The sequence below is a fragment of the Rhopilema esculentum genome, chromosome 9 (genome assembly GCF_057945365.1).
Source record: "Rhopilema esculentum isolate cy_ngs chromosome 9, ASM5794536v1, whole genome shotgun sequence".
Lineage (NCBI taxonomy): Eukaryota > Metazoa > Cnidaria > Scyphozoa > Rhizostomeae > Rhizostomatidae > Rhopilema > Rhopilema esculentum.
This window is the reverse complement of record NC_142823.1, coordinates 1,554,623-1,579,381: the sequence shown is the minus strand read 5'-3', so window position 1 is coordinate 1,579,381 and position 24,759 is coordinate 1,554,623. Positions and strand designations below refer to the sequence as shown.

General features: G+C 37.9%; 2 protein-coding genes across 2 annotated transcripts in view; both read left to right on the top strand.

Moving 5' to 3' along the window:
• Positions 1-158: 158 nt before the first annotated feature.
• Positions 159-20,321, top strand: LOC135689122 (general transcription factor 3C polypeptide 1). The gene is made up of 14 exons (XM_065206244.2): positions 159-264; positions 3,874-4,151; positions 5,234-6,388; positions 6,770-6,973; positions 7,459-7,716; positions 8,370-8,753; positions 9,514-9,866; positions 10,398-10,616; positions 10,998-11,202; positions 11,492-11,859; positions 12,491-12,683; positions 13,184-13,887; positions 14,712-15,150; positions 16,009-20,321. The coding sequence occupies exons 2-14, from the start codon at positions 3,878-3,880 to the stop codon at positions 18,090-18,092; spliced, it is 6,840 nt and encodes a 2,279-aa protein (XP_065062316.2). The 5' UTR covers positions 159-264; positions 3,874-3,877; the 3' UTR covers positions 18,093-20,321.
• A 122-nt stretch (positions 20,322-20,443) lies between these two features.
• LOC135689123 (otoferlin) overlaps positions 20,444-24,759 on the top strand; it is a 48,686-nt gene continuing 44,370 nt past the window's right edge. The window contains exons 1-3 of the mRNA XM_065206245.2: positions 20,444-20,625; positions 24,344-24,402; positions 24,573-24,661. Coding sequence (XP_065062317.2) covers positions 20,547-20,625; positions 24,344-24,402; positions 24,573-24,661 — 227 coding nt within the window. The 5' untranslated portion in view covers positions 20,444-20,546. The remainder of the gene's footprint in view (positions 20,626-24,343; positions 24,403-24,572; positions 24,662-24,759) is intronic.

Genomic DNA, 24,759 nt, shown 5'->3' with positions numbered 1-24,759 from the left:
CACTTAGCATCTTCAAGGGTGCCATGTTTTCATTGCCTTTTGGTAAAATATGTTTTCATGAATTTCATGATCTTTGGAAAAAGTGTGCCAGATGCTTTTCCCCCTCCTAAGCCCCCACCCTCCCCAGTACACGTTTTTAGTCGCTGCGCACCCTCCTTCGCAGCTCAGTAAGGGCATGGGTCGTGAAAGAAATGGCTGTATTTTCTAATCAACGCTGTTTACAGTCAACCCACCACATTTTTCAGTGGTATGAACAAGCCTTAGGTAGGTTTTTATATAAAAAGTTGTTTTTATGGTTTAGTTACTAATTTGTCTCCAACAAAGATGGTAAGATATCAAAGAGTTGGTATAATATACGTACACGTATCATTTTTGTGGTTTTCCGTTTAGGCCGTTCGTCGTGTGTGATAAATTTAATTTCGATGCTGCAAAAAAGCGGAAAGACCATCATAGAATCAAAGCTACTGTTTCTAATTGGGGTCGAAAATCAGCCCCCAGTCTCTGTTCTCCAAGCCAGACAACAGAGTAGTCTGTGTCGCGTGGACGAGTGGTTAAGGCGGCGCGCTGAAGATCGTAGAGGGTAGAACTCCAGTGGTTCGAGTCCTTCAACAGACAATGCCCCAATGAAACATTTAGGCTCTCTTGCTCCCAATTTCACTGTCTGACATTTCACCCTAGTAGCCGTGTATCTGGATGAATACATTTAAAGACCTGTCTTCAAACTGTTAAATAAAATTTAAAAAAAAGCAGTAGACATTCCCTTCTTTACCTATATCCTAAAATGCAAAGCCCTTGTTCGTGAGGACAATCTTTTACATTTATGATCAGGGTGCTCAAGGAATTTTCTGGGTTCTGAGTTTTTGTAAAATGTACTTTTTCGGCCATACCACTTGTAAGAGTACATTGTATTTTGTATTTTTTGGTCCAGTTATTAGAGAATATTGAAAAAAGAAAATTTGATTTAATTACATTCTTGAAAAACAGAGTTGTGATATTACCCAGCTTAATTTGATATGTATAGCTAATTTTGATCCTAAAAAATACTTTTTGCGTTGAATGTTTGAATCCAAACTGATCAGCCTTTATTCTGGGTAAACCAAAGTATCAATCCCCCGCCCCGCCCCCTCAATCCCCTGGCTCAAAACAGCAAAATGGTTTTGTTGGCACCCAATGTGGAATCCATGTAGCTTATGTGGGAGATATCTGGCACGGGCTAACAATTTCCCTTTGTATATTGTTTATTGGTATATATTCTGTGTGAGTTTTTCATGGATTCTGACCTCCATGGGCACTGGTGTGCTATGAGGAAACAATTTTGTCAACTGTACACAGTCATGGTAAAATGAAAGACAATGACAGGGGTGATGTGGCGAAAGAATTCTAGAGGGGACCAGAAAGAAAAATTTTCCGACAAAATTTCTTTAATTTAGTTGAAATAGAAGCATTTCATGTAAGTGTTAAGGGAGGTGGGGCAGAAAAACTCACAACTTTTGCCTTACCTGGAAAGAAATTTAAAATTCACTTTTATCTTGTCTCTGTTTCTTTATACTTACAGTGAACCCCTCTGACATCTGTAGATTAGGACAAGGGTAGAATAAAGTTACTACCTGAGGCAGCACCATGGTTGCCGCTAAAGGGTAAAATTTGTATGATCTAATGCTTCAAATTCGCCAGGAATCGCATCATTTGAAGCAAATTTTAATCATTAAATCTTATTCTTAAATACAATATCCACTGGGGAAAATCGATGGTTTTGATTGACTTCTACCTTGTTTTACCTTACGCAACATAACTGCATAAATTTTCAAACCTGAGACACAATTTTCAAAAATCTGGTGATAAGCACAAAATTGGTACTGTCCTGGTCTTCAATATCAAATAAAGATATAATTTATACCAATTTTGATCGATTTCCATAACCAAATTTGACCCTTGAAGTTTCGGATTTTAGCTGACAAAGTCTGAAAAGCAAATCACTCTATGGTAGGAATCAGTAAATCCTGAAAAATCATTTTGTTTTGTGGAAATCTAGTATTTTCTTTACAAAAGTGAAATGCTTCTCGAATTTACGGTGAGTACTTTAGTCCAAGTAATTTATGTTGCTAGGAGTTTGAAAAGTAACCCACAGCTCAAGCTTGAGAATTTTCTGACAAAAAAATGATTTTTCTGAAAATCCAACAAATTTTAAGAGCAGAGGGGGCCATGACCCCCACCTGCCAGCCTCGATGCCCCTGGACAATGATGAATTTCTATGTCTTTGTTTTGGCATTTTGTGAGGGGTTGCATTCATTCAAAGGGGCATTAAAATGAGTTTAAAGGGAGTTTTTCATGCATAATTTTCGAAAAAATATTCTATTACAGCTACATTTTAATTGGAGAAAAGGACCGTAACCAAAATTTCCTGTTTGCAACATATTCAAATAACTGAAAAATTTGTAAACGCCAAGTGTGTTCTTTATCTTTCTATATTTTTTAGAAATGCGCTTTTCCAACAAGGGGAATTTTGTGAGAGGGTATTTGAAAGAGGGGGCTGTATTTGGATTTTAAGATTATCAAAAGGGTTGCCCATTCAAGGGGGACATTAAAAATAAAGTGTTTCCTCAAAGTAATGCTTTATGTTTTTTTGGAACCTTATTCTGACGTTTTATGCTTTGAGGAGTGTCAGACGAAAAAGCTTTTAGTATGTCGTAAAATGTTTGCTTTTTTCAAAGCCATTTTCAAATTCTGTACCATAAAAAATTGTTTATATCCTTTTCGATATTCAACTATGAAAAATAAAACCATTATAAAGGGTTCTCACCTCTCAGGCACGCCACAGCTAGGGGGCTGTAGCCCCCTCACTTTTTTTGCTGAACTATGATATTCAGGTAGTGGCCTCAAAGATAATGGGGCAAAACTACAATGAAAGCTTTCCAATTTGCCAGAGTGGGTATTGTCATGAGCCATCTGAAGTCTACACCAAACACCCTCACTTTTCCCGCATTACCAACATCAGCTGAGGACTTCTGTGATGGATAGGTCAGTTTAAATGCACAAAGGCAAAAAGAGAAGACTCTTCATTACTGTATTGGTGGGGGGGGGGGGTCCACAGTGGTCATGGTCCACATCTAAGAAAGAAATTAAAATTGTAATGAACAAGGACCAAGCCCCGCAGTCCCTAAAACCACTGCTGCTTTGACTAAGTCAAAAAACACGCTTTGCACTACTGGAATAGACATCTTGCTAAAGTGATGATTTGCCTGAGACATGTCAAATTTCAGCCTTTGTTCTACATTTGTTAATACTGTCTTTTTTACATCTGATCAGTAACCACTGCAAATCATAGTGAAAATAAACCTGTTTGAAGGATCTTTATCAATGGTTTGAAAAGTATAGAACCCAGAGTCAATCTATGCTAAATAACATTATTAGCACATTGTCAAGCTTTTTATATCTTAGTATTATTAGAGATCAATTGCTCTAAATTATTATTCCATGCTTAAATATCTAGTTTCTGAATGTTTGGCCCTTTATGGTGACCCAAAATAAAGTAGCCCTTTATATGATGAGCTTCTTGAAGAAATTACTTGTCACAGTCTGCCTATTGTTAATTTTAATTGTTTTCCAGATTTACAAATTTGGACTGTGTTTCTAAAAGCTGAAACTGACCACTGTCTACCAGTAGCATAACTGGCCTAGGTTTGGGAAGGAGAAACTCTTGAGGGCCCCAAAATTAAAAGTTTTAATGCTACAGGTTCATTTTTATCCGTTGAAGTTTTCTTTTATGCAACAGCTGCCCCCCTCTTTGTTTACTAAGTGGTCACTCCGATAAGAGTTCTTTATCTCAATGACAACAAATTTATTTTACTGTTCATTTGAATTTTGTTCTATTAGGAAAATGGATATGATCAAACCAGTCATCACAGATATAGCTCTGTGTGGCCTTGAAGGCATCACACAGACAGAATTATGGACCATGTTGAAGAACCAAGAGCCACCTTTGGCAAGAGAAGATGATGATGACATGAAAGAATTTATTTGGCAAAGGATCACAAAATCGGAACATCTTCAGTTTTGGTATTTTGATAGCAAAAAGAAGGATTTGAAAAAAGGATCAAAGAATAAACAAAAGGCTAGCAATCAATCAAAGGAGAAGTTCGAGGATCCAACTGGTTTGTAAATCGATGTTTTCAGGGCTGTCGCTAGCGCGCGGGGGGGGGGGGGCGGGACCCCCTCGCTCTGCTTGCAGGGGGCCTCCCCTTTTAGTTTTTCCTCAAGGCCTCTCATTGCTCAAAACGTGACTTCTAGAGTAAAATAAAAAAGGTACCCTCAGGTGCTAAGGTGAAGAAAATTACACCGCACAATTCGAAGCGATGATTGACTGGCGAGAACATACTTTTTAATAAATGAAATAAACTGCGTCAAAATTCCATGCCCCCAAAATTTATATATTTAAGGCCACGCCCTAGATTTGTTTTTTGAAAATCCTTGTATCTCATTAATTTATCAATCAGCTAGAGTGGGACCTTTTTATCTCTTGTATTTTATTATATTGTCATATTGGTTTGGTTGAAAGTACCATGTCCTTTAGTTCTTTTCAAGATTATCATGCAAAATAATACCCTATTCGACAGTTTAGTAACTTACGACAGCATTGGCACAGGGACCCCTCCATTTTTGGTGCTGCATCCTTTCTGCGCGAATATGCAGCAGGGACAAAACATTTAACTCTACTAAAAAACCGATTTCCTAATTTTTCCTTCACCGTCACTTACCCGTTTTTTAATCCTTGATACGTATATACTAACACAAAAATAGACTGTGGGATGTCTATGCGAACAGTCGTACAACTATTATTAGTTTTTAGCCCCCCCCCCCCTGTTTGCATAACAGTTTTTTCTCAGCCTCACCCAAATGTTGAAGAAGAATGGGGGGAGGGGGGGGGGTCCCTGGCCAGTATCTCAAAAATCAATAGCAGGAAGCGAGAATGCTTCATTTTTGTCTATTAGGAGGCTGAGCCATTCGCTCAGGCCCCCATAATGGTTGACCATTCCATCAAATTTTCATCTCCGTAGCATGAACAAACGACAGTAGTCTATGAATTTAAAGTTCCTGTTGAGAAAGCCGTTACCCTCCCCCCTCCCCTCTCCCCCCATGACCCCAGAAAGTCCTTTCGAATAAAGGCATCTCCTGTCTAAGAAGTGAATGCAAAGATTTTACTTCGCAGACACTAAAAAACTTAAATTTTATCTAGATGATGATGGAGGTATCAACGAAATCTCAAAACTACCAGAATCCTGGATTGTTGATGTTGAAAACAAGATATATGGTTATTGCCCAAATTTCGATAAAAGAGAGAATATTACACTAAATGTAAGGCAAGAATCGCTTAGCCATCTTGATTTTCTTCAGAAATGGGATAATGCCGTTTTCATTGTTGCAACAAAGGAGCTCAGACGCCGTGTGCTATTTGGAGATGGCAATCCACCTGACCTCAAAGTAACGCCAACACGCTACACGTTTTTGGAGATTATAGGGAAAACGCGAGAACGCGGGTTTTTGCAGAAAGATTTCCGCGATTTCTCGATGGACCCGCGTACTTCGTTTCATCACGTGAAAGTTTTGATTAACATGGGTCTTGTCACAAAACAAGTGTATAATTTACGGCGCGGAGACAAGGCTGCTGGACCCATCACACAAATCCGGACCAATATTTTGTTCCTAAAGCAATTCCACAGAACCATTCACCAGGACAACGATGCCCATTGTGAAAAAATCTGTCAGATCCTAGAGTCAGAACCAGGGGGTATGATTGAGTTCAGTGAACTTAAAGACAAAATTGGCTGCTCAAAGAAAGTCTTTTGTTCAGTAAGACGCAATTTGTATAGTAGAGGATGCATTCAGTATTTGCAGAATGGAAAAGTTTTTAACTTTGAAAATGGGGAAGAAAATCTCATTCACAAGTTCCATAGCTCTGTACCGCTATACATCCAACTGCTGAAACAATTTAATAAGGTTGACGGAGGTGATGTGGACGAAGATGAGGATAGCATGTTTATGTCCAAATGCAAATTTACAGAGCCACAGCTTATTCAGGGGATCCCATTATTGCAGCAAGTTTATTGGATAATAGACAGTGCGAAAGAAAGGGGAATGACCATTGATGAATTTGGTGCAATCGCTTGTGTGCCATATTACATGGCAAGATCATTCACTAGACAACTTCAGCGAAGGAACTTGCTTAAGATTATCACAACGGATATTGCGAAACAGAAAGTTTATCGTTTCGTAACGACAACTCATGTGCACAGAAGCGAACAGTTTAAGAAAATCACAGCGGAAATTGAAAAGTCTGTGGATTACAGAGAACAGACACTTGTAGCCATTGATAGTCAAGGGAAGGGGCCTGGTAAGTAATTACGTCACTTATTGCTCGAGCTTCAATTTGGAATATCACTCTATATTGTTTTGCTCCCTTGAGACATGACCTATTTCAGATTGCCGATTCCCTTTCTTTGAACAAATAATCCACCTGAGAGTTGGCATGCTTGATTACCAAAATATTCGCATGCATGATTGTTAGGAAATTGTTAGGAAATTCGCATGCATTGTCACGGACTGCCGATTGTCGACTCCTTTACCAAGGGACTAAGGTGAACAGTCGTTAGAAAATTGATGGCCTTGTTATTTCTGTGTTGCCGCAAAACTTTATTCTCCGAATAACAAGAATTGTCTTCTTATTGCTTATTCAGTTAAGAAAATAATAGCTGTTTCGGGTTATTTTTTTTAGAACGTAGCTCAAAAATTAGCGAGCAAGGGACTTCGGCACTCACAACATCAACTGAAGCCAAAGTTGAGGCGAATGTAAGCCTCCCTGAATCTGTGCAGACGGTCGAAAGCGAAAAGGGGAAATCAAAGGCGTCTCTTTCTATAAGAGGAATGCGGAGGCAAAACAAAATATTCGAAAAGATTAGAGAACTCAAAGTCATCGAAGGTTTGTAAGCATTTTTTTGTGATTGGTGATAGCTGAATTAATGATTTTGCTATTGGTCAGGTTCCGTAATCCAGTCTTTGTGGACCTAACTACGTAGACTTATTCTCTAGCATCATTGCACATTCCATTGGGTATGGCACCTACTTAATAGTAACGTCACAACATGGGAATTTTCATTTTTTGCTCACTTTTGCATATATAGGATCTCAAACGTGGACAGTGGTACAGATGGCTGACCTGGCCCAAAATATGTCAAAACCTTGGGTCTAACGGATAAATAAAGTTTGCACTATATGCTTATCGCAGAACTCCTTTGTTCCAAGCTTTATGCTATAAAAGTTATGCCAGTGAGGCCAAAAAGAGCCTAGGATCCCTAAAATGCCTGGTTCTAGGATCCCTAAAATGTGGTTTTAGAAGGGATTTAGAATAGACAAAAGATTTTTCATTAGAGACTTTATCGAGTTAATTTGAATCTTTTCTTTAAGGATCCAACCAAATATACAAGGCTGTGCTGTTTTCTGAGCAAGAACTCGGCATAAAAGAAACAGTTTGCAGAAAGAGCATTCATCGGATACTCAATCGCCTTGCTGAAACGAACATGATAAAGAAGTATGAGGTCGAGATCGAAGAAGAAGGCCAACCACCAAAGACATTTGTTTACTACTGCGATGCTAGTATCACCAGGGAGGATCAGCTCTTCAAAACAGCTGTCAATGAAACGAAATTCAGAATAAAGGGAATCGGTAAATTTTCTGCTATTTTTCAAATGATGAACTACAAATTATCCTTGTTTTTCTGTATGGGGTAAGACAGGGCTCTTTTCCCGCTCCTTTTTGCTTCATTCCACTTTTTTGTGGGGTTCGTTACTCTGTTAACATGTTATTGTCCGATTGAAATTTCTTTTTGCACTAAAATATGGAGCAGTTTTGTCAGTATCGTAACAGCTATTTTATTCCAGCTTTTGCGAGAGCGTTTGGCGACATGTGTATCTTAAGATGCAGAATAAGTCTATTGTCAACACACGTCATTTTGGTATTGATGATGAAAAATGCAAAAGGCTGTTTTATTAAATGCTTTATTCGATATGTAGATAAAAAATTATCCCTGGTTCCCATTTTTTGCAAATGCAACGCATTCGTTGTTAATATTGTTATTGCGATGACCAGTTATGATACATCAGTAGTGTGGCCATGGCTGAAGGCCTCCCGCCACCCCTATTAATTCCCTGCAGCGCTCTTTCAGTTTATTTACAGAATCTTTAACAGAAAGTAAATTGAAATCTCTTTTTGTAGCTCTGTTCTGTTCCAATCGCCCTCCAAATATTTAATTATTCCAATGACCCTGTTTCTGACAGTGTTACCGTGCACTTGTGTAAGGTTGTTGATTTTTTCTTCAGTCGAAAACAAACTACAACGGAAGAGCAAAGCAAGAGCAGAATATGTTGCAGATCGCAACAGCAAGGCCCCAAACAACGTGTCCTTAATGGACTTTGTCACTACCGAAGGAGATGCTCAGGATGGAGACGAGACAGATACTGATGATGAGGCTTACGAGCCGTTGACTGGATCTGGCTATCAACGGCCTCAATATGGTTTTTTGCCTCGCTTTCCCCGCATCCGCATGCTGCATTTCTATATTTGGCAACTGGTATACGGCAACGAAAGAGATGTACCTGCGGATGACATCGCCGAGTTGGAGGAGCACGGGGATAGCTATTATATTGGTAGTTTCGACTGGGTCTCAAACTTGAAGAAATTGCCACCAAACAGACACGGCAAAGGTAAGAATTGCTCATTGCTCAATGAATTGAAGCATTTATACTGTTGAGTCAAGCTATAAACACTCCCATAACATCGTATTTTCATGCTTTCCCTGAGTGTCAGGGTCATTCTCTAGGAAGGGCAGAAAATTTGTTTTTTCTAAGTCAAGATAGGTCTCGCAGTGGAAGACCATTGGAAATATAAGAAGTGTCCTACGCAAACCTTGTTTCTTGTTCTTAAAGAAAGTTTTCAAATCTTGGGCTTTCTTTTCGAGGCCAGGACGAATGCTTACCTAGACGCTTGGTGCGTTCTTAAAGATATCACGGCAGTGTTTGGCATCCTTTTTTGATCCACTTGATTTCTTCATTTAAAAGACAACAGGCACATCACCAACAGAAAATGTTGAAAAATGAAACTCTGTGGCCTATATTAACAATATAAAGCTGTTCACATCGAAGTTAAGGTGCCACACCCTCTTCGGAAAAATAGTAGCACTGCTAAACGTTCCCAGCACTTAACCTCCTTGATATGCTGGAGTTGGTCATTTGATGTTCGTAAAAAGAACTGTGCCACAATGTACAAGAAATGATTTAGGATAGTCAAAAAGTAATTGTCTTGGCAGCATTTGCAAACATTCTTTATCATACCCACAGCAAAACTATTTTACTGCTTTTGGGTGTTGCAATTAAACTCCTTCGTAGATATTACCACCTTCCGCCCAGGCCTTACTTCTGCAAGCCCTCCTCTTTACTTATTAATGTCTACCTCTGTGTTTTGTAGGCTATTTCCAGACCGGGGACGTTTTGGCAATTATGCCTTTACTGGTGTTCACAAAATGTGTCGGCATTTGTGCCAAAAGCAAAACTCTGGAGAATATGCTGAAGCACCCGACCAAGAGGTATACACCCCTCAGGGACTTGCCTCCCCGCCTCAAAGGAAAATTGCTCCGATTGAAAAAGGGTGTTGGTAGCTACGTTGGGCACTTCATCGAGTCGCTTCTTCTTCTTACACATATGGGCCTGTTTTACACAACCCCGGAGAAACTGCCTGCTAACAGAACTCAAATCGTTCTTTTTGTAAGCAGAGAAGCGATGCTGCTGGACACTACACTATCAGAGAAAGGATATGCCAAGGTAAGCCTTGAATACAACGTCGATATTTTGTATGCTGTTATTGATAGAAATATTTTGCTACTGGCTTTCCTTTTCTTCAATAGCATTGTCATTGCAACACCGACAAAAATATTATCCCTTAATATGAGCAAAATGTCTGATTCTTTTTTTCGTTTCTAGAGACATTAGAAATTTTGTTCTTCATTTCTGGTGTCGTTACTAAAAGGACCAAAGAAGTTACCTTTTTTTATCTTTAGAAAGAAAGAAGAGACTAAAATGCCTTTTCTGAATTTTTTCTAAGAGAACTCTGAGAAAGGTTTCTTCGCTGTTAATGTTAGCCAATGGAGTGCAGATTTTCTGAAGATGTGGTTCTAGCTGATTCTGTTTCACAAGTCGGGTTTTTTTCTCAGAGCAGAAATCGCTGTTTGGAAAACTGTTTCTAGAAGCTGTGATTCAATGTTACTAATTTTTGACCACTTTGAAAAAGACATTTAGATTTGTATATTAAAGGGAACAAATAGCGGTTTATGGTTTGTTGCCCTTTCCTTCTAGACGCGACTTCCTGCAGACATGGAAGAGTTTCAAAAGCAGCTGTACAGATTTGACGGTTTAACCAGCCTTTGCAAGTATTGGAAGGACGTTCAGTACATTTGTTTGAACACAAGGCTTGGACTGATGAGAGCGCTGCGAAAGCCCGCTCAAGACCCCGAGGGCTATGTCGAGAAGAGGCCTAGGGTGTACAGGACTTCCATGACTTTGAGAGACTTTCAGGTACGTTAACGCCACTAGTCTAATACGTTATTATGACAAGATGTAATACGGTAAAATAAAATAGCAATCAATGCCATCAAAGAGAAAGAATTAAATACAATATAATACAGAAAGACATTACCTTATAGAACGATACGTCGATATACCAAAGCCTTAAACTGCCATACTTAGCAATACAACAACGTTACAGCACAGTGAAGTACATTAGTTTACAGTTTTATTTATAAAAACATAATGCATAGCTTTTTGTGAAGCCATCTGGTATGAAATTTTACGAAATTTGGTGTGGCCTAAACCATGCAAGCAGGCCTGAAACTGACTTAGAAGCAGTGCAATATGACTCAAAATTTTTCCCAACACTATTTTTCATTATTCTCATAGGAGCATTTCCCAACCGAAGACCCTGCAAACGCGGTCCCTAAGCTGTTCGGCGATGGCCTAGGTGCAGCTGGGTTTGATTCGACATTTTTTGGTCACTTGCCAAAGAACTGGGCCTACACGGAAACTAGGAAGAAGCAAATTGCCCTACTCAATGAGAAGATGCTCGTCGCAAAAAATGAGTCAAGAAATATTATACCCATTACTGGTATGCTTTATGTTTTGATAAAATTTTGCGGGTCGCCTTTTTCGCGGCTAAATCTTACTCTAGCCTTGCATGAGTTTTGAATAACCTTCATTTCGACAATTCAACCAATCAGTGGTCCGCATTTGTTCGTGTCCGCTTTTATAAGCCATAATCATATTTGAAGTTCAGAATTTTCCTCAATGAAGAAAATAGCTTGCTCTGTTCGAAGCAATATTCCTTTTTCAGTGAAAGTTGAATTAGAATCTCTCAATCTTTTGTTTGTGTTTTGTTATTCATGTAATTTTTGTAGAATTCCCGAGAAGGACAGTCAGCTCTGTTGCTGCAAAGGCGAACGATGGTGGACGAGGCAAAAAACGAAAGCGAGTGTTTGACAACAAAATTGTCAATGAGGGAGTGCCCCACAAGAAAGGGAAAACCGAGGAAACCCAAGAAGCGACAGATGCAAAGCTAAAGAAATTGACAGTCGCCCGATTAAAGCAGAAGGCAACGAAGATAGCTAAGGTGAAAGCAAAAGGGCATAAATGCGTGAAGGATGATGTTGATCTAGCTGCGTTGAAACGCAAAATGTCTGTGAGAGTTAGTTTCAGCCCGCGGGAAGACGCAGCAATCTTAATGGCCCGCGTTACTGCTGGCCTTTTAGAGCTTGATATAAAGAAGGTATGTAGATTGAAGAAATTTGTATCTATTGTACTTACCGTTGATTTCCGTTGAGATAAACCTCATTTATGCCGCGAAGATACTTGCTTTTCGCTGAGAGCATTCGCTTTTAGTCCAGTTTGTGGTAGATTTTCTCTAAATCAGTAAAATTGCCCCTTTTGACAGGCTAAAAGCAACGCGGCAAGAAACTACACTAAGATCTGAAATACAGCCTTTTTCCCCACATGTGCATCTTCCCCCACCTTTGAAGTGCTTCCCTACGTCTTTGCTGTCATTTATATGCCAAGTAATATATTTCTGGTCTAAATTATGGCTTATATATAACATATAATAATAATAGTCTAAATTATAACTTTGTCTTATACATAGTTGGCTAGAGATAGTAGTTTTGAAAATTGTGCACATCAACAATTAATGCGAAAAAGTTTTTTACATGAAGAAAAACTTGAAAATTGCCTTTCCAAAATTTAAAAGGATTCAGTTTTCATTTATTGACTTCATTTAACACGTTTAAGTTTTTTTGGCACATGGCCTAAGAGCTACCAGCTTTTATCGCCCCATTAAGGCCATTATTGTTTTACGTTGCCAATAAACTGATAACTGAAAATTATGTTAAAATTGTTTTTCAAAGCTGAATTACTGGGTAGTGGCAAGGAACATATTTCACAAAGAGATTCCAGAATCAAACGATAAAACAACGGAATCACTGGGACGTCGTGCTCGCTACATGCTTAAGAATTCGGCTACGGATCATAATCTGAAGAGCTGCATTTTGGAATGCACTTCTGATCCTGATTTTGAATTGAAAAAGCCAAGTCGGCAAGGTGAGTCAAAATGATTGTTTTCTGTTTCTTGAACTTCCTTACAAGAATCTGCAATGTTCAACTGTAACTTACGCACTACACAGACACGGCTTTTATCCAGTTTTGTTGATCAATTCACACTGAAAAATCTATCGAATGATAAATCTTTTCTATTCATCTTATTTTCAATAATGAACAATTGTAAGTAGGTTTTGTATAATGGTTCTTTTACGTACTAGTAGTGCTTTAATTTTATTCTGTAATTATCGGAGGCTTTGTCGTAATATGGCTTCTGCTAAAGGACAACTCTCCTTAACAGAATGAAATATTTGAAGTACAGATATCAAATTGTTCTTTTTGTTCATTTTTAATCAAACTAGTTTCGACTTTGCATTTTACCTACGTATTGTTTATTTCTCTTATACTGTTACTTACATACCTAGAAATTTTTGGAAGCACTTTCATATCCTGTTCATGTTTACTGTAAGCTTTCTCTTCATTTCCTTTGCGTTCGTTTTTAGGAGATGCTTGGAAAGCCGCTTTCAGAGATGTGTACGAAAAAGTGAAAAAGCGATTCCAGCAAAAACTAACACCTGTGGAGTTTCAACATGAGTTACCGGACACTTTGAAGGAGCTTGAAGAAGCCTTCGTCATCAGCAAAGCTTTTGACCAGACTTCCAACACTAATACCAAGACTAAAGTACCAACCAGCAAAGATATATGCCTCTGCGTCCTAGAGCAAATCGTGCACAATTCTCTTGCCAGTCAGAATTTGAAGGAAAACATTCCATCACTGGTGTTCCATGTTTTCGACCGCTACCCACCGAATTGGCTAGAAGAAACCTTGATTTCGATGAAAGCCAAGTCACTGATTTCGAGGCTGCGGCTCCGAGTGCCGCGAAGGCGAGCGCTGCCTATAGCAACAATGACATACAGCTTGTCTGTTAGTTATGAAAGGATATTCGAGATGCCTATTGCAAATAACGTGTTTCCTGCTGCAAGAAATTTCTTAAAGATGCTCAAAGATGGTGCAAAGCATGTTGGGAGGTCCATTCTCGGAAAACAACATGGGAATGCTAGTATAAATGACAAATTGAAGGATGGGGCGAAGAAAAAGGAAGATGGCAAGTTAAATACTCCTGATGTAAGTAGCAAAAATGCTGAGGGTCAAGAAATTGTGGAGGAGGATGGCAAAGAATCACAGGGAACAAATGACAAAATACAGGTAAGTGCGTACCATTTGGAAGTATTCAGTAGTATTTGGTAGTATTCAGTAGTATTTGGTAGTATTCAGTAGTGTTCGGTAGTATTCAGTAGTGTTTGGTAGTATTCAGTTGTATTTGGTAGTATTCAGTAGTGTTTGGTAGTATTCAGTTGTATTTGGTAGTATTCAGTAGTGTTTGGTCTTCTTCCTAATAAATAGTGTTTTCTAGGTTCATCAAAAAATTCTTATATTAAAAGACGAAAATAGATCCCTCTCAGTATCTCCCATAATTTTCTTGGCTGCTTTGTCAAAACATGTGAAATTCTTCAATTTGTTGTCTTCTTTTATCATGAAATATTTCAAAGCGAAAACAGACAAGCATTTATAACTGAGGTAGCTAACACGAAAGGAAATTCTTCGAATGCGTCATTCTTCTGCTCACATTTCTTTCTGTCCTCTTCTGGTTGTAAATATCTGTTTGTCTTTTGCCATTACCCGACGCATATACACAGAATGCTATGTTCTTACTTTTCCATGCTATCTTAAAATTTATTTAACTTTAAGTACACTGTTGAACTAACTAGCTCTCTGACCCTGGCAGAAACTTATAACAGTCCCATCAAGAGCGGTCATTGTGAATTTGGAATGTTATGTCAAATCAGAGCACGCCTTAGAAAAATCATTTTTGATCACGTGTAAGATTCACATAGGGGTTCTTAAGCATTTGACAAAACGACATTTCAATGTCCAACGAAATATTATTATTATTCTTGATATCTGGGGTGCTTCTGTTTTTGTTTTGTTTCTTTAACACAAAGGTTTTTTAGCGTTTTGTCGAATTACAGGGCACAGAAAGCACCAAAACTGGAAATGACGAAGCTGCCTCGTCCACATCTGCACAGATTTTTCCAGCCTCAAACCCAGGCTCATTAGTCTACTCAAGAGACGAGAGTCTCGGTGGACACGTGGCAGGTATTTTCAGTCTGGTTATTTGCAACAAAGGCGTTATGGAGCTGGAAATTCCGGATGACATAGTCGAATACAATCAATCAGCTAGTCAGGGTCTTGGCAAGACCGACGATGAGAATAAGATTACGTCAGTTACGCTGCTAAAAAGAAAGCTGTATTCAGAAAACATCGAGGAGGCACTGGAGATAGGAAAGAATCTTAATGATATGGAAGTGGATGAAGATTTTGACGATGTGGTTGGTGATGATGATAATGATGACCTAGATGAGGATGACGCTCATACAGAAGATGTTGCAGAAAAAACCCCAGGCGCAGGTAATGAAAGCCGTGGTCCTTAAGAATATATTGAAAAGGAATCCATTCCATATATTCAAAGGAATCTCGTTTCAATTGCCCAGAAGAGTTTCATATTTATGAGTCCCGATGGTTTGGGGGGAGAGGTGTGTAGATGGGAGAACAGGCCCGACGGAACCGGGGGGGACTGGAGCCCCCCCTCCCAATAATTGCCAAACTGTAGTATGTTTCCTTTATAACAGTGTACTGAATGAGAAGGAGAACAATGGAAAGCCCCCCCCAATATGAATTTCGTTCCGACGGCACTGGAGAATAAAATAGCCTGTCCCTTCCAAAATAAGAAGCAACACTCTTCCTCTGCGGGAACAACTTCTTCAGTCTTGCTATTGATTCTGCAACTGGGCAACATTTCATAAAAAGCCAGATTGTTAAAGAAGCTTAAAGGCGACATGTTTTGGGTAACTGTAAAAGCCCGGTCGTCTTTTCGTCTAGCAGTTTCAGATCAATCTACATAAAAATGAATAGTGGCTATTTTATATCGATGTAGACAGAAGGAGTTCGTGTGCATCTTAGGGCTCCATTTGTTATGTTTTCAATAGGCAAGCAGCATTGATTGGACAACAATTACAGTACGTTTCTGATTGGCCCATACCATATTCTGACTTTCGATAGGACAAGTTTGTTTTTAAATGTTTACTTTTTTCAAAGACAATTTCAAATTTTGTACCGCTTAGATATTTCACGTTTGTTTCTTGTATATATCGTTGTATTTCACATTTGATTAAGTTTTTCGTTGTGTCCTTGTATTTTTTAGCTTATATCTTTTTTACCGCTTGTAAGCCTACGTGAGATAAATAGCTATTTATACTCTTATTGCAGATACTTCTGATACAGAAAGTCAGCCTGCAATTGAGGATGACGTAATACGACCAAACAGCAAGTTAGGACAGCTTGAGAGTGGATTTGAGAAAGATGGCAGCACCCCTTTTGGTGGCAAAGATAATTCAGCTAGCACAAATGAAAGACTTGAACGCAGCTGTTTAAAAACAAACCGCAAAAATAAAACAGATGGCGATGAAAGTGCGATACCTAAAAAACGACGCAGAGTGACTTTTGAAGATGCCTCTTACAAATCTGTGACCAATGCTCTGGAACCGCGCGGAGAAAGTTCAACAACGCCGGACGTACGTGCGGTAGGAAACAAAAACAAGGCGTCCCCAAAAATTCAAAGAAGAGACTTGCCATGTGTGGTTAATTTTGAAATGAGCACTGCAAGTGGTACGATGTCATTTCTTTCCGACCGAAGTTATGTAAGCAAATTTGATGATGGCAAAAACTCAAAGCTATGCAAAATAACAGAACTTTCAAATCTTAACGACGAACAGGTAGATGCTACAGCCAAGAGCTCTTTGGCTATCGTGCCTTCGCGAAGCTTGGAGATCCGGAAAACGAAGATGCACACATCACGGACTACGCTTATGCTACACAGATCCCTGGAGCATGAATCTACTCAAAGTCGGATGGTTATATCACCGGACAGTTTCATAGTGAACCCGATGAAAGTCACTTGCCATTCACTCCTGCAGCCTCACTCGGATGACCTCTCTACCTTCGAAAGAGGTCATTTGATGTCTAGCCTCGTTTCTTCAGACAACGAAAGCCCTCAAGGACATGCTGCGATTCAAAGATTCATGGAAAGAAAATCAACAGTCTATTGCAAACGCGACAACGAGAAATGTTTTGATGAAGAGGGCATGGACGATTTTATTGCAATGATGAAGAAACATTTCAGTTGGAATAAAAACGAGGTTGCATTTGCAAAAGAGGTTGTACATAGCATTCTTGAAACGCAGGAAATTGGCTTCACTGAAAATGACATATTGAATATATACGTAAAATACCAAGGGTTGCGAGCCGTAGAAGAAATCTTGAACATGCTTTTGAATTTCCGGATTTTGATGAAGGTTGGTATGAATGTTTTAAGGTTTGTAACTGCCAATCATGCAGCTGAATGGTGCATAACAACGCCACATCGTGTATCAAAAGGATTCGATCATGCAACTGGCCTAAAAGGGAAGACAGTGCCAGCTGGAGCCAATGAAAGTATGGCTGTGGAGGGGCAAATTGAGGTTAAAACCGATTCTAGTCTTTCAAACAAAGATGAGTGTGTTAAAACTGACTTGTTAACTGAAGGTAAAAAGCCGGTTTCGGAGGAAGCCCAATCGAACACCAACAATGTGTGTATCACGCAAGAAACTTCGAAAATTAATAAGGATAACATATTAAAGGAACCAGAGAGAGAAATGGAAATCACGTCACATAAAATTCAAGATAAAACTGCAAATGAAAGCATATCTAAAGAAGATAATACTATTGGTGAAGAAGCCAATGAAAATGATAGGGCGAACGAGTCGGGCTCAAATTTGAAGAAACGAGCTATTAAGTTGTGTGATAAATCTAGTGTTGTGAAACGCTCAAGAGGTGTAAAAGAAGCAGATTTTGTTAAAGTAAGAGAGAAAGTTGAAGTTAGCCATACCGGTCGTCAAATAAACAATTCTGAATCAAAGAAAGAAGAAGCAAGTGATAATGGAAAAACTGAGAAAAGCAAACTCATATTTAACCAAGTCGTTTGCCGTCCTTGGTTCAAACTGAATAGCGAGTACAACACGTTGATATTGCGTAAATTTCAACGCTCCATTCTGTCACTCGTTATGATGTGTCCGGGAATTACTGAATCTTCAATCCACGGACAGTTTCGGACGGTAATGACTCGAGTTGCTGTCAAAGATATTCTATTCTTTCTAGAAATGAGTGGTTGTGTTACGAGGCACCCGTCGCCCACCAAAAAGAAAATCCATGCTTTTGACCCACCAGCCTCGTCAACTGATCTGAAATTCTCTGACGATGACCCATACTTCATACCAACAGCAAACTGCGTCTTGAATTTAGCCGACGTAAGCTAGTCAAATATCGAGGAATATTCATATATTTTGGTGCACGTAGAGCGTTCTTCATGAAAGGCTATTTAGTCACAAAGTCGCTTGCGCAAGCTGTGACGTCCTCATTTCCGTAGACCTTCGCAGCCTCGTTCCCATAATGGTGCAGATAACTTGCATCTGAGACCTTGTAGCGTAGTGAGGGGGAGACAAGAGGGGGGCAGACCCCCTACCCCCAATGGCAAAACATTTCTTTGCAAAGGGCGTTTCCTGGCGTTCCAAAGCCTATAGACCCAAATTTTTCCCTCGCTCAACTTGCCTCCTGTGCCCCCTTCAATCTTATAGCCCTGGCTACGCTACTGTTGAGACCCGTGAATATAATTTAAATCTATGCATTTCGATTATCGCAACCTTGCCGATGTTTTTTGAAGGGCTTTCAGAGGCTCTACATATTGGCTGCTAAGAGACCTTACGCCTTTCTAGATTCTACCGAAAAGTCTTTATCTCTTTCGGTAGTTAACCAATCCAAATTATTACAAGGATCCAGTATATTCTTAAGCTTCCAACGCACACGTTGTTTTGTGGCCTTACTCTTCATATAGTTTCTTCTTGGAATATCATGTTTCCCACTGGATATTGTAACTGTTTTTGATAACGTGTATCTTTAACTTGTGTCTACTATGAATATAACACTCGCAGTATCATAAGTTTTGCCACAAACCTTTTTTTTATATCAGTTTTCCATTTCTCAGAAGTCCTGCATTTTTGGCAAGTAACGAAGACAGCAGGGTGTGATTTTGGTGTGACCATTTATTCAAATGTTGCAGGAGCACAATTTTGTATCGATCATTTTGTAGTTTTGTCTCGATGTTTTTCTTATCAGCTTTAGCCTGTAAACTATTTAAGTTATTAATTGCAGTAACTACTTAGGATTCAAGCAGAAATTTGTAACTTATTTTTAAATCAGTATCATATCAGTAATATCAAAACATGGGGTTTTTTTCTTATAGCTTTATATCATTACGTCATATATGTTTTAAGAGTCCGACATTTATGATCTTAACAGTCAATTTTATTATTTTTTGCTCGAAAAGTGGATGTTTAACAAGTTTTTTACAAAGGCATTTGTTACGAATTTATCAAGATGACCCAATTTGAAAAATCTATAGATAGAAAAAGCACTGACCCGAGGGACGGCTAGGTACATGCACGAAATTCTACGACCGTACAAAATGGAAGTACAAGTCTAGGGCTGAGATAGCTAGGGGCTAAAGGGCCCCCGCAAATTTTAAAGATACACTAATTTTTGAAAGGTAATTTTGAGAACTTCTATGTTCTATATTAGAGAGAAAATCTTCCCTCCCCCCTAAACAAATTTTTCGAGACAAACTCGACCTTGCTACAAATGTTTAAATAAAGCTCACGTGATTCGTGAATGAAGTCTTGAATTATTTCTGGAATGAGCATGTGACTTTAAACTTATAATTGCATAAACTGATCTTTTCGTGCATTTTCATTTAAGCTACCTACCCATGCATTTAGAATGTATTTAACATGTTGTCGTTAACCTATGTGAATTTGTTTTCAATCGTTTTATCATTTCCATCAGAATCGAATCTCTTTAGATACGTTTGTTTGAAACACATTGTTTTTATATCCATCTTCTTCAATATTTGTTTCTTTTCTTCTTGCTTTCACGACTTTCTTCCGAGTTCGTGATTTGCCTGACCTCCAGAATATTTATCATAGTGATTGAGCAAGACCCACTTGTTGAAAAACTGGAAAAGCTTTCTAAATGATTTTAAGCTCTTTAATCTTATTTTTAGCAAGATAACCAGAGAATTATTTCCTTCTTTCAATTTCTATTCTCCTTCCAAAAATTTTCGTGTTTCATGTCGCGTCAGCTTTAGAATGGGGGACAGTATTATCTAGCAATTCACGATAAATGGTGACGTGATCGGATGAACAAACCGACAATGGCAACGAGAAATCAAGCTTTATTTTCTCCTAGATCGCTGAATCATTGTAAAAAGAATGAGCAAACTATGTCCACGGGTTCTTAGTTAAATATCCATGGAAACTATCTAGATTTGAGGCTATGTATCTTGTATGGAAGTTGAAGACAGTCACAAAAAGTAAGTTTGTGACAGCTTACGAAAAATATGGCTGTGAAAATTAGGCTTCAAAAAATTCACCTTTAAGCTTTGGGAATAAGCCTTTCAGCTTTCTTTAATGATTCAGTTTTCCGCGTTGTCCCTGCTTAACATATTTATGTAGTTAAACAAACAGACTTCAACAGAGGAGAACATGACGTCAGACAACCTTGGCCTTCACCCCCTGGACTGCGAATCGCCAAGATATAAACAATCGTTTTACACGAGGTACTAACCAGAATAGCGAAGGCATGAGTGGGATGGGAAGTTGTGACAAGGAGCAATGCCTAAATAATATTTGTTTTCGCATTATTCTCGACAAAGTAAAATGTCTCTTGAATTATTCGTTACAAGTGTTACAAAATTGAAAGGAAAGTACGACAGATTTCTGAGAGTGACGTTTCGAGGTATGTATGGTGAGATCTTTTTTCGTGATGAGCTAGGCCAGTATCATGAACAGTCGTCGGGAATTGTGTGTAGTGCATTGGAATTTTTCATGTCAGTCGTAAAGCTCAAGTTACGCTGATATTGAAAACTGCCTGTGACTCGCCGTTTTAGAGAGATTATACAGTGTGAAATTTTTTTTGTAACCAGGCGGGGCATCGTATGAACACACGTTGGGTCTATATCTCGACACACGTTGGGTCTTTAAGTTCTAGCACTATCTATCTACATTACCATGCTCTGAGTTCAATTATTTGCACTTTTAGAAAAATTGGAAAAAATTATTCTTCGGCAAAAATGTTGATGGTTAAACTGATAAACATTTTCTTAAATATTGAACTAATTTTGCTGAGCGGGGACTTATCCAATGTCAAGTTTGAAAGCGGTTTGAAATTTCACCCCTGGCATATTTTTATATTGTTACGATGTAAACAGTGTTTAAGATTCAGTTTATATCATTATTTTATGTATTTCAGATTGTCCCTATCGAATAAAACGTCGATCGTAATCTTTTATGTAAAATCGCAACTGCGCTTGTGCACTTTTGAGTTTGTGGCTTGTTGTAGAATAAGATTAAATGGTTTTTATTTGATCACGGTTAAAGTTTGTGGTATAATTTTTTTGTATCTTCATGCACAGAAGGTCAAAGCGCGTTCTGAAGTGATTGTCAAATAATTTCCGAATTTATAAAGCTTTTGCTTGGATTAATTTGCGGGCGTGGTATCTTCTCTTGTCTAGGAATTTTGATACAAAAAGTAACTTTTCATTTATTTCAATTAACGAATCTTCTCAAAGGAAGTTATTTTCAGTCTGGACCGCTTAGTCAGACTGCTGAGAATCAGCATCATCAACAAGTCCTGAGTGAAAATTGTTGTTTGTTTTAACTGGATGACATTGGAAAAATACTTCATTCCATAAAAAGAAACTTTCTTACCTACTAGGCTGTGTGCAGACTCAACTGTGGGAAAAGTTGAGTCTGGATGCATGTTTTTCCTTACACAACCAAGTTTTTTCTTCAATTATTTGTTTCATTACTTTCTAAATTGTAATGTGTTGTTTGTATATTTAATTGTTTGCTACATAGCTTCTGAAGGTAGTTTTATGGCACTTAAAAGCTATGCTTATTGAGCAGCGGTCCTTTCTTTTGATGTCCATACCTCCTGATTCCTGAAAGTTAGAACAAATATTTTTCAGACTATGTATGATTTCATTTTATAATGAAACTGTGAAATGGAAAATGACAGATTCTTCTTCTTCTCAGCCCTTATTCTTCTCTCAGCTACACCCTCCTTCAAGCTTCCATGGAATTTTTTTTCTAACACCAATGGTATTGACTAATTCCATTAAAGAGAAAATATGGCTTCTAATTTGTATCTCTTTTCTAGTTTCTGATATATGTTTGTATTTTTTTCAACTGAAGAAATGTCTGAAAACAGTGCATTTACTGTGTGTGAGATTTTGTAATGGAGAGGTTTATGTTTGGGCAATTGAAACAAGTAGGTTGTTCAAGTGATCTTAAGTTTTTCATTGATTTCAAACCCATTAAAAATAATTCACCATTGTTGAAGATGAAAAGAGGCAATGCAAATATACAGCAAACACAGCTGTATTGTTTTGAATAAATAGATTTATTGCATGTCACTGCAATGTTTACCCAGCCTGTTTTTGTGTCCCAATGTTTACTTTGTGCCACAAGGAGTTTTCCTAGTCTGCAACCACTTGACTTGCATTTTGCTACCAAAAGTGCTTGTAGACATTCATTTATGTTGAGGTTTTGTGGTTAAATACAAGTGTGTCAAGGGTACTCAGTATCTGATTCGAAATATCCTGCTACAATGATAGCTTGATTCCCAACCATCAATTCCTGAATCCTTCTGTTATCAATTCCCAAATCTGGCTCACAAATTTTGCCAATTCCCGATTCTCATCTTCAAAAAATGATAATTCCTGCTTCTTCAAAAAAACATATTAGGTGCCCTCTGTGCTGATCTACAGAGCTAGAACATACCTGTATCAAATTTAGGGTGGAACTAGACTTAATAGTCTAAAAACAGAAAATACCAACAGGCATGCCTATTTTGCCTTGCTGACATGACCCTTTTTTGTACATGCAACAACCCAATTCTAAGAAACACCCCCTCAGTTTGCAGCCCTCATTTATGAAATACCTCATGCCTTTGGTCTTTAGTCACTCTAATATTTTTGAAAGTCCTGATCTGCACAGAAAATTTCAGGATCAAGCTCAGAATCTGAAAGGAGTTATTGAATTATAACTTGGCAATGCCTTTTCTTGATCACATTTCTGCTGTAATCCATTTATTTTAAGCCCCAGTTTTCATTTGGCTTTTTCAAGAATCATGAATTATTATTTGCATCAGTTCTTAAGAAAAATAAAACTGCATCTGGACAAACACACCTTTTCCAATGTTTACATGCATACATTTTGTTTACCCCTTCACAGATAATGAGCTTTTATTTATCAAAAACATTTTGCTGGTTTTGTTTTGGTTATGGCCAAGATTATTTAGGCATAAATTCTGGAATTCTGCACTGCCATCATTTTAGGAAATTGTCCATCGCTGCTGAAACTCGCAATAATATACTGGAATTAATGAATGTAAAAATTTGTATAATATAATAATCTACAATATCCACCTATGTTGAGAAGAAATCACCATATTATAGATACCGCATTTAAACACATTTAAACATTTAAACACAGATACCGCATTTAAAACATAGATACTTTGTGTCATAGCTCCATAGTAGTCACAGCCTTTTGCTCCCCATGGTTTCCTTCTTGGTATTGTTGTCTAGTGGTTTTTGTCAATAGTGTAGTTTATAGTATAAATTTATAATTTTTTAGTGGAATTTATAAGAAATGATCATATTTTGATTATAAGCCCATAAAACAAATGCTTGCAAGCTGCCAGCCACTTTCGAAGGCAAGTTTCTAAAACGCAGATACCGTGTTAAGGAAATAATAACATCATTTTCATCTACATGAAAGCCCACTTGTTTCAGGTTTTCAACTTTTTTAAAATTCTTATCATTATTGTGGTTCAGGGAGACCTTTAATTCTTAGAAGTGCTATTTTGGAATTTAGGTTAAGTCCGGTTAAGACCAGCATTGTCTTGTTAAGTCTGTTAACTTTATGCTTACTTAGGCTTATTTTCATTGAGGATGGGGCTAATTGACAATACTTTGGTTGATATTCAGAATTATAAAAGTTTAGTTATTGCTTTGCAGATCTATGAAAAATATATTTGTGTATATTTTCCTAAAGTTCGAATTCCAAGGCATATATAACAGAGCATTATCCCCTTGTTTTCACACAAAACAAGTCACAAATACACTACTTCATCCACCCTTCCTTCTGTAAAGAAGCTATATCTTGAAGGTTTAAATTACTTGTTTCAACAATTGACAATTAACAATTGCTTAAAATTTCAGCAATTTGAGTATGTTTCTATGGCAGTGGAATGTTTATTGGAACAATGTAAATGCTTTCTTTTGAACACTCAAATGTCTCATTGTTTGATGTTATGTCTTCTGTATTGTCTGATTGAATATTCTACAAAGTCTTTTGTTTAAAAAGATATCAACTAAACTAAACTTTGTTCTTAAGAGGACATAGATTTTTATACACATGGAATACTGACAATATAATCCTTTCTTTAGGTGTCTCCCAAGACTCTGAAGTCAGAGAAAATTGTGGCAATGAAGCTCAGTTCAGAAGTGTACGGATCTCTTTTCTCCATATACTTTTTCTTTGCATTTTTCACGTTTCTCAAAATATCTATTTGTGTGCTTCAAAACTAAATGAATATTTTCTTATTTACTTTCTCATATTGAGACTTGCTTTGATATTTTTCGTTTAATGAAAGTGGTTATTATTCTATTTTTTTAGACCTTCAACTGGCCTTTGTCATCACCACTTGATGCGGACGAATCACTTGAAATCCGAGTTTTCAACCGAAATAAAGTTTTTCAAGATAGGTCTGTTTGTTTTCAACTTGAATTGAAAATGCAGAGGTGCTAAAAATTTTCTAGCGAAGGGGCTGACTCATCCAACTTGAAGGGTTAAAATGTCTTCA

Coding starts and splice junctions, on each gene's coding strand:
- LOC135689122 (XM_065206244.2), top strand. CDS start 3,878: ATGGATATGATCAAACCAGTCATCACAGATATAGCTCTGTGTGGCCTT. Junction 12,684..13,183: donor GAAAAAGCCAAGTCGGCAAG/GTGAGTCAAAAT, acceptor GTTCGTTTTTAG/GAGATGCTTGGAAAGCCGCT. Junction 13,888..14,711: donor GAACAAATGACAAAATACAG/GTAAGTGCGTAC, acceptor GTCGAATTACAG/GGCACAGAAAGCACCAAAAC.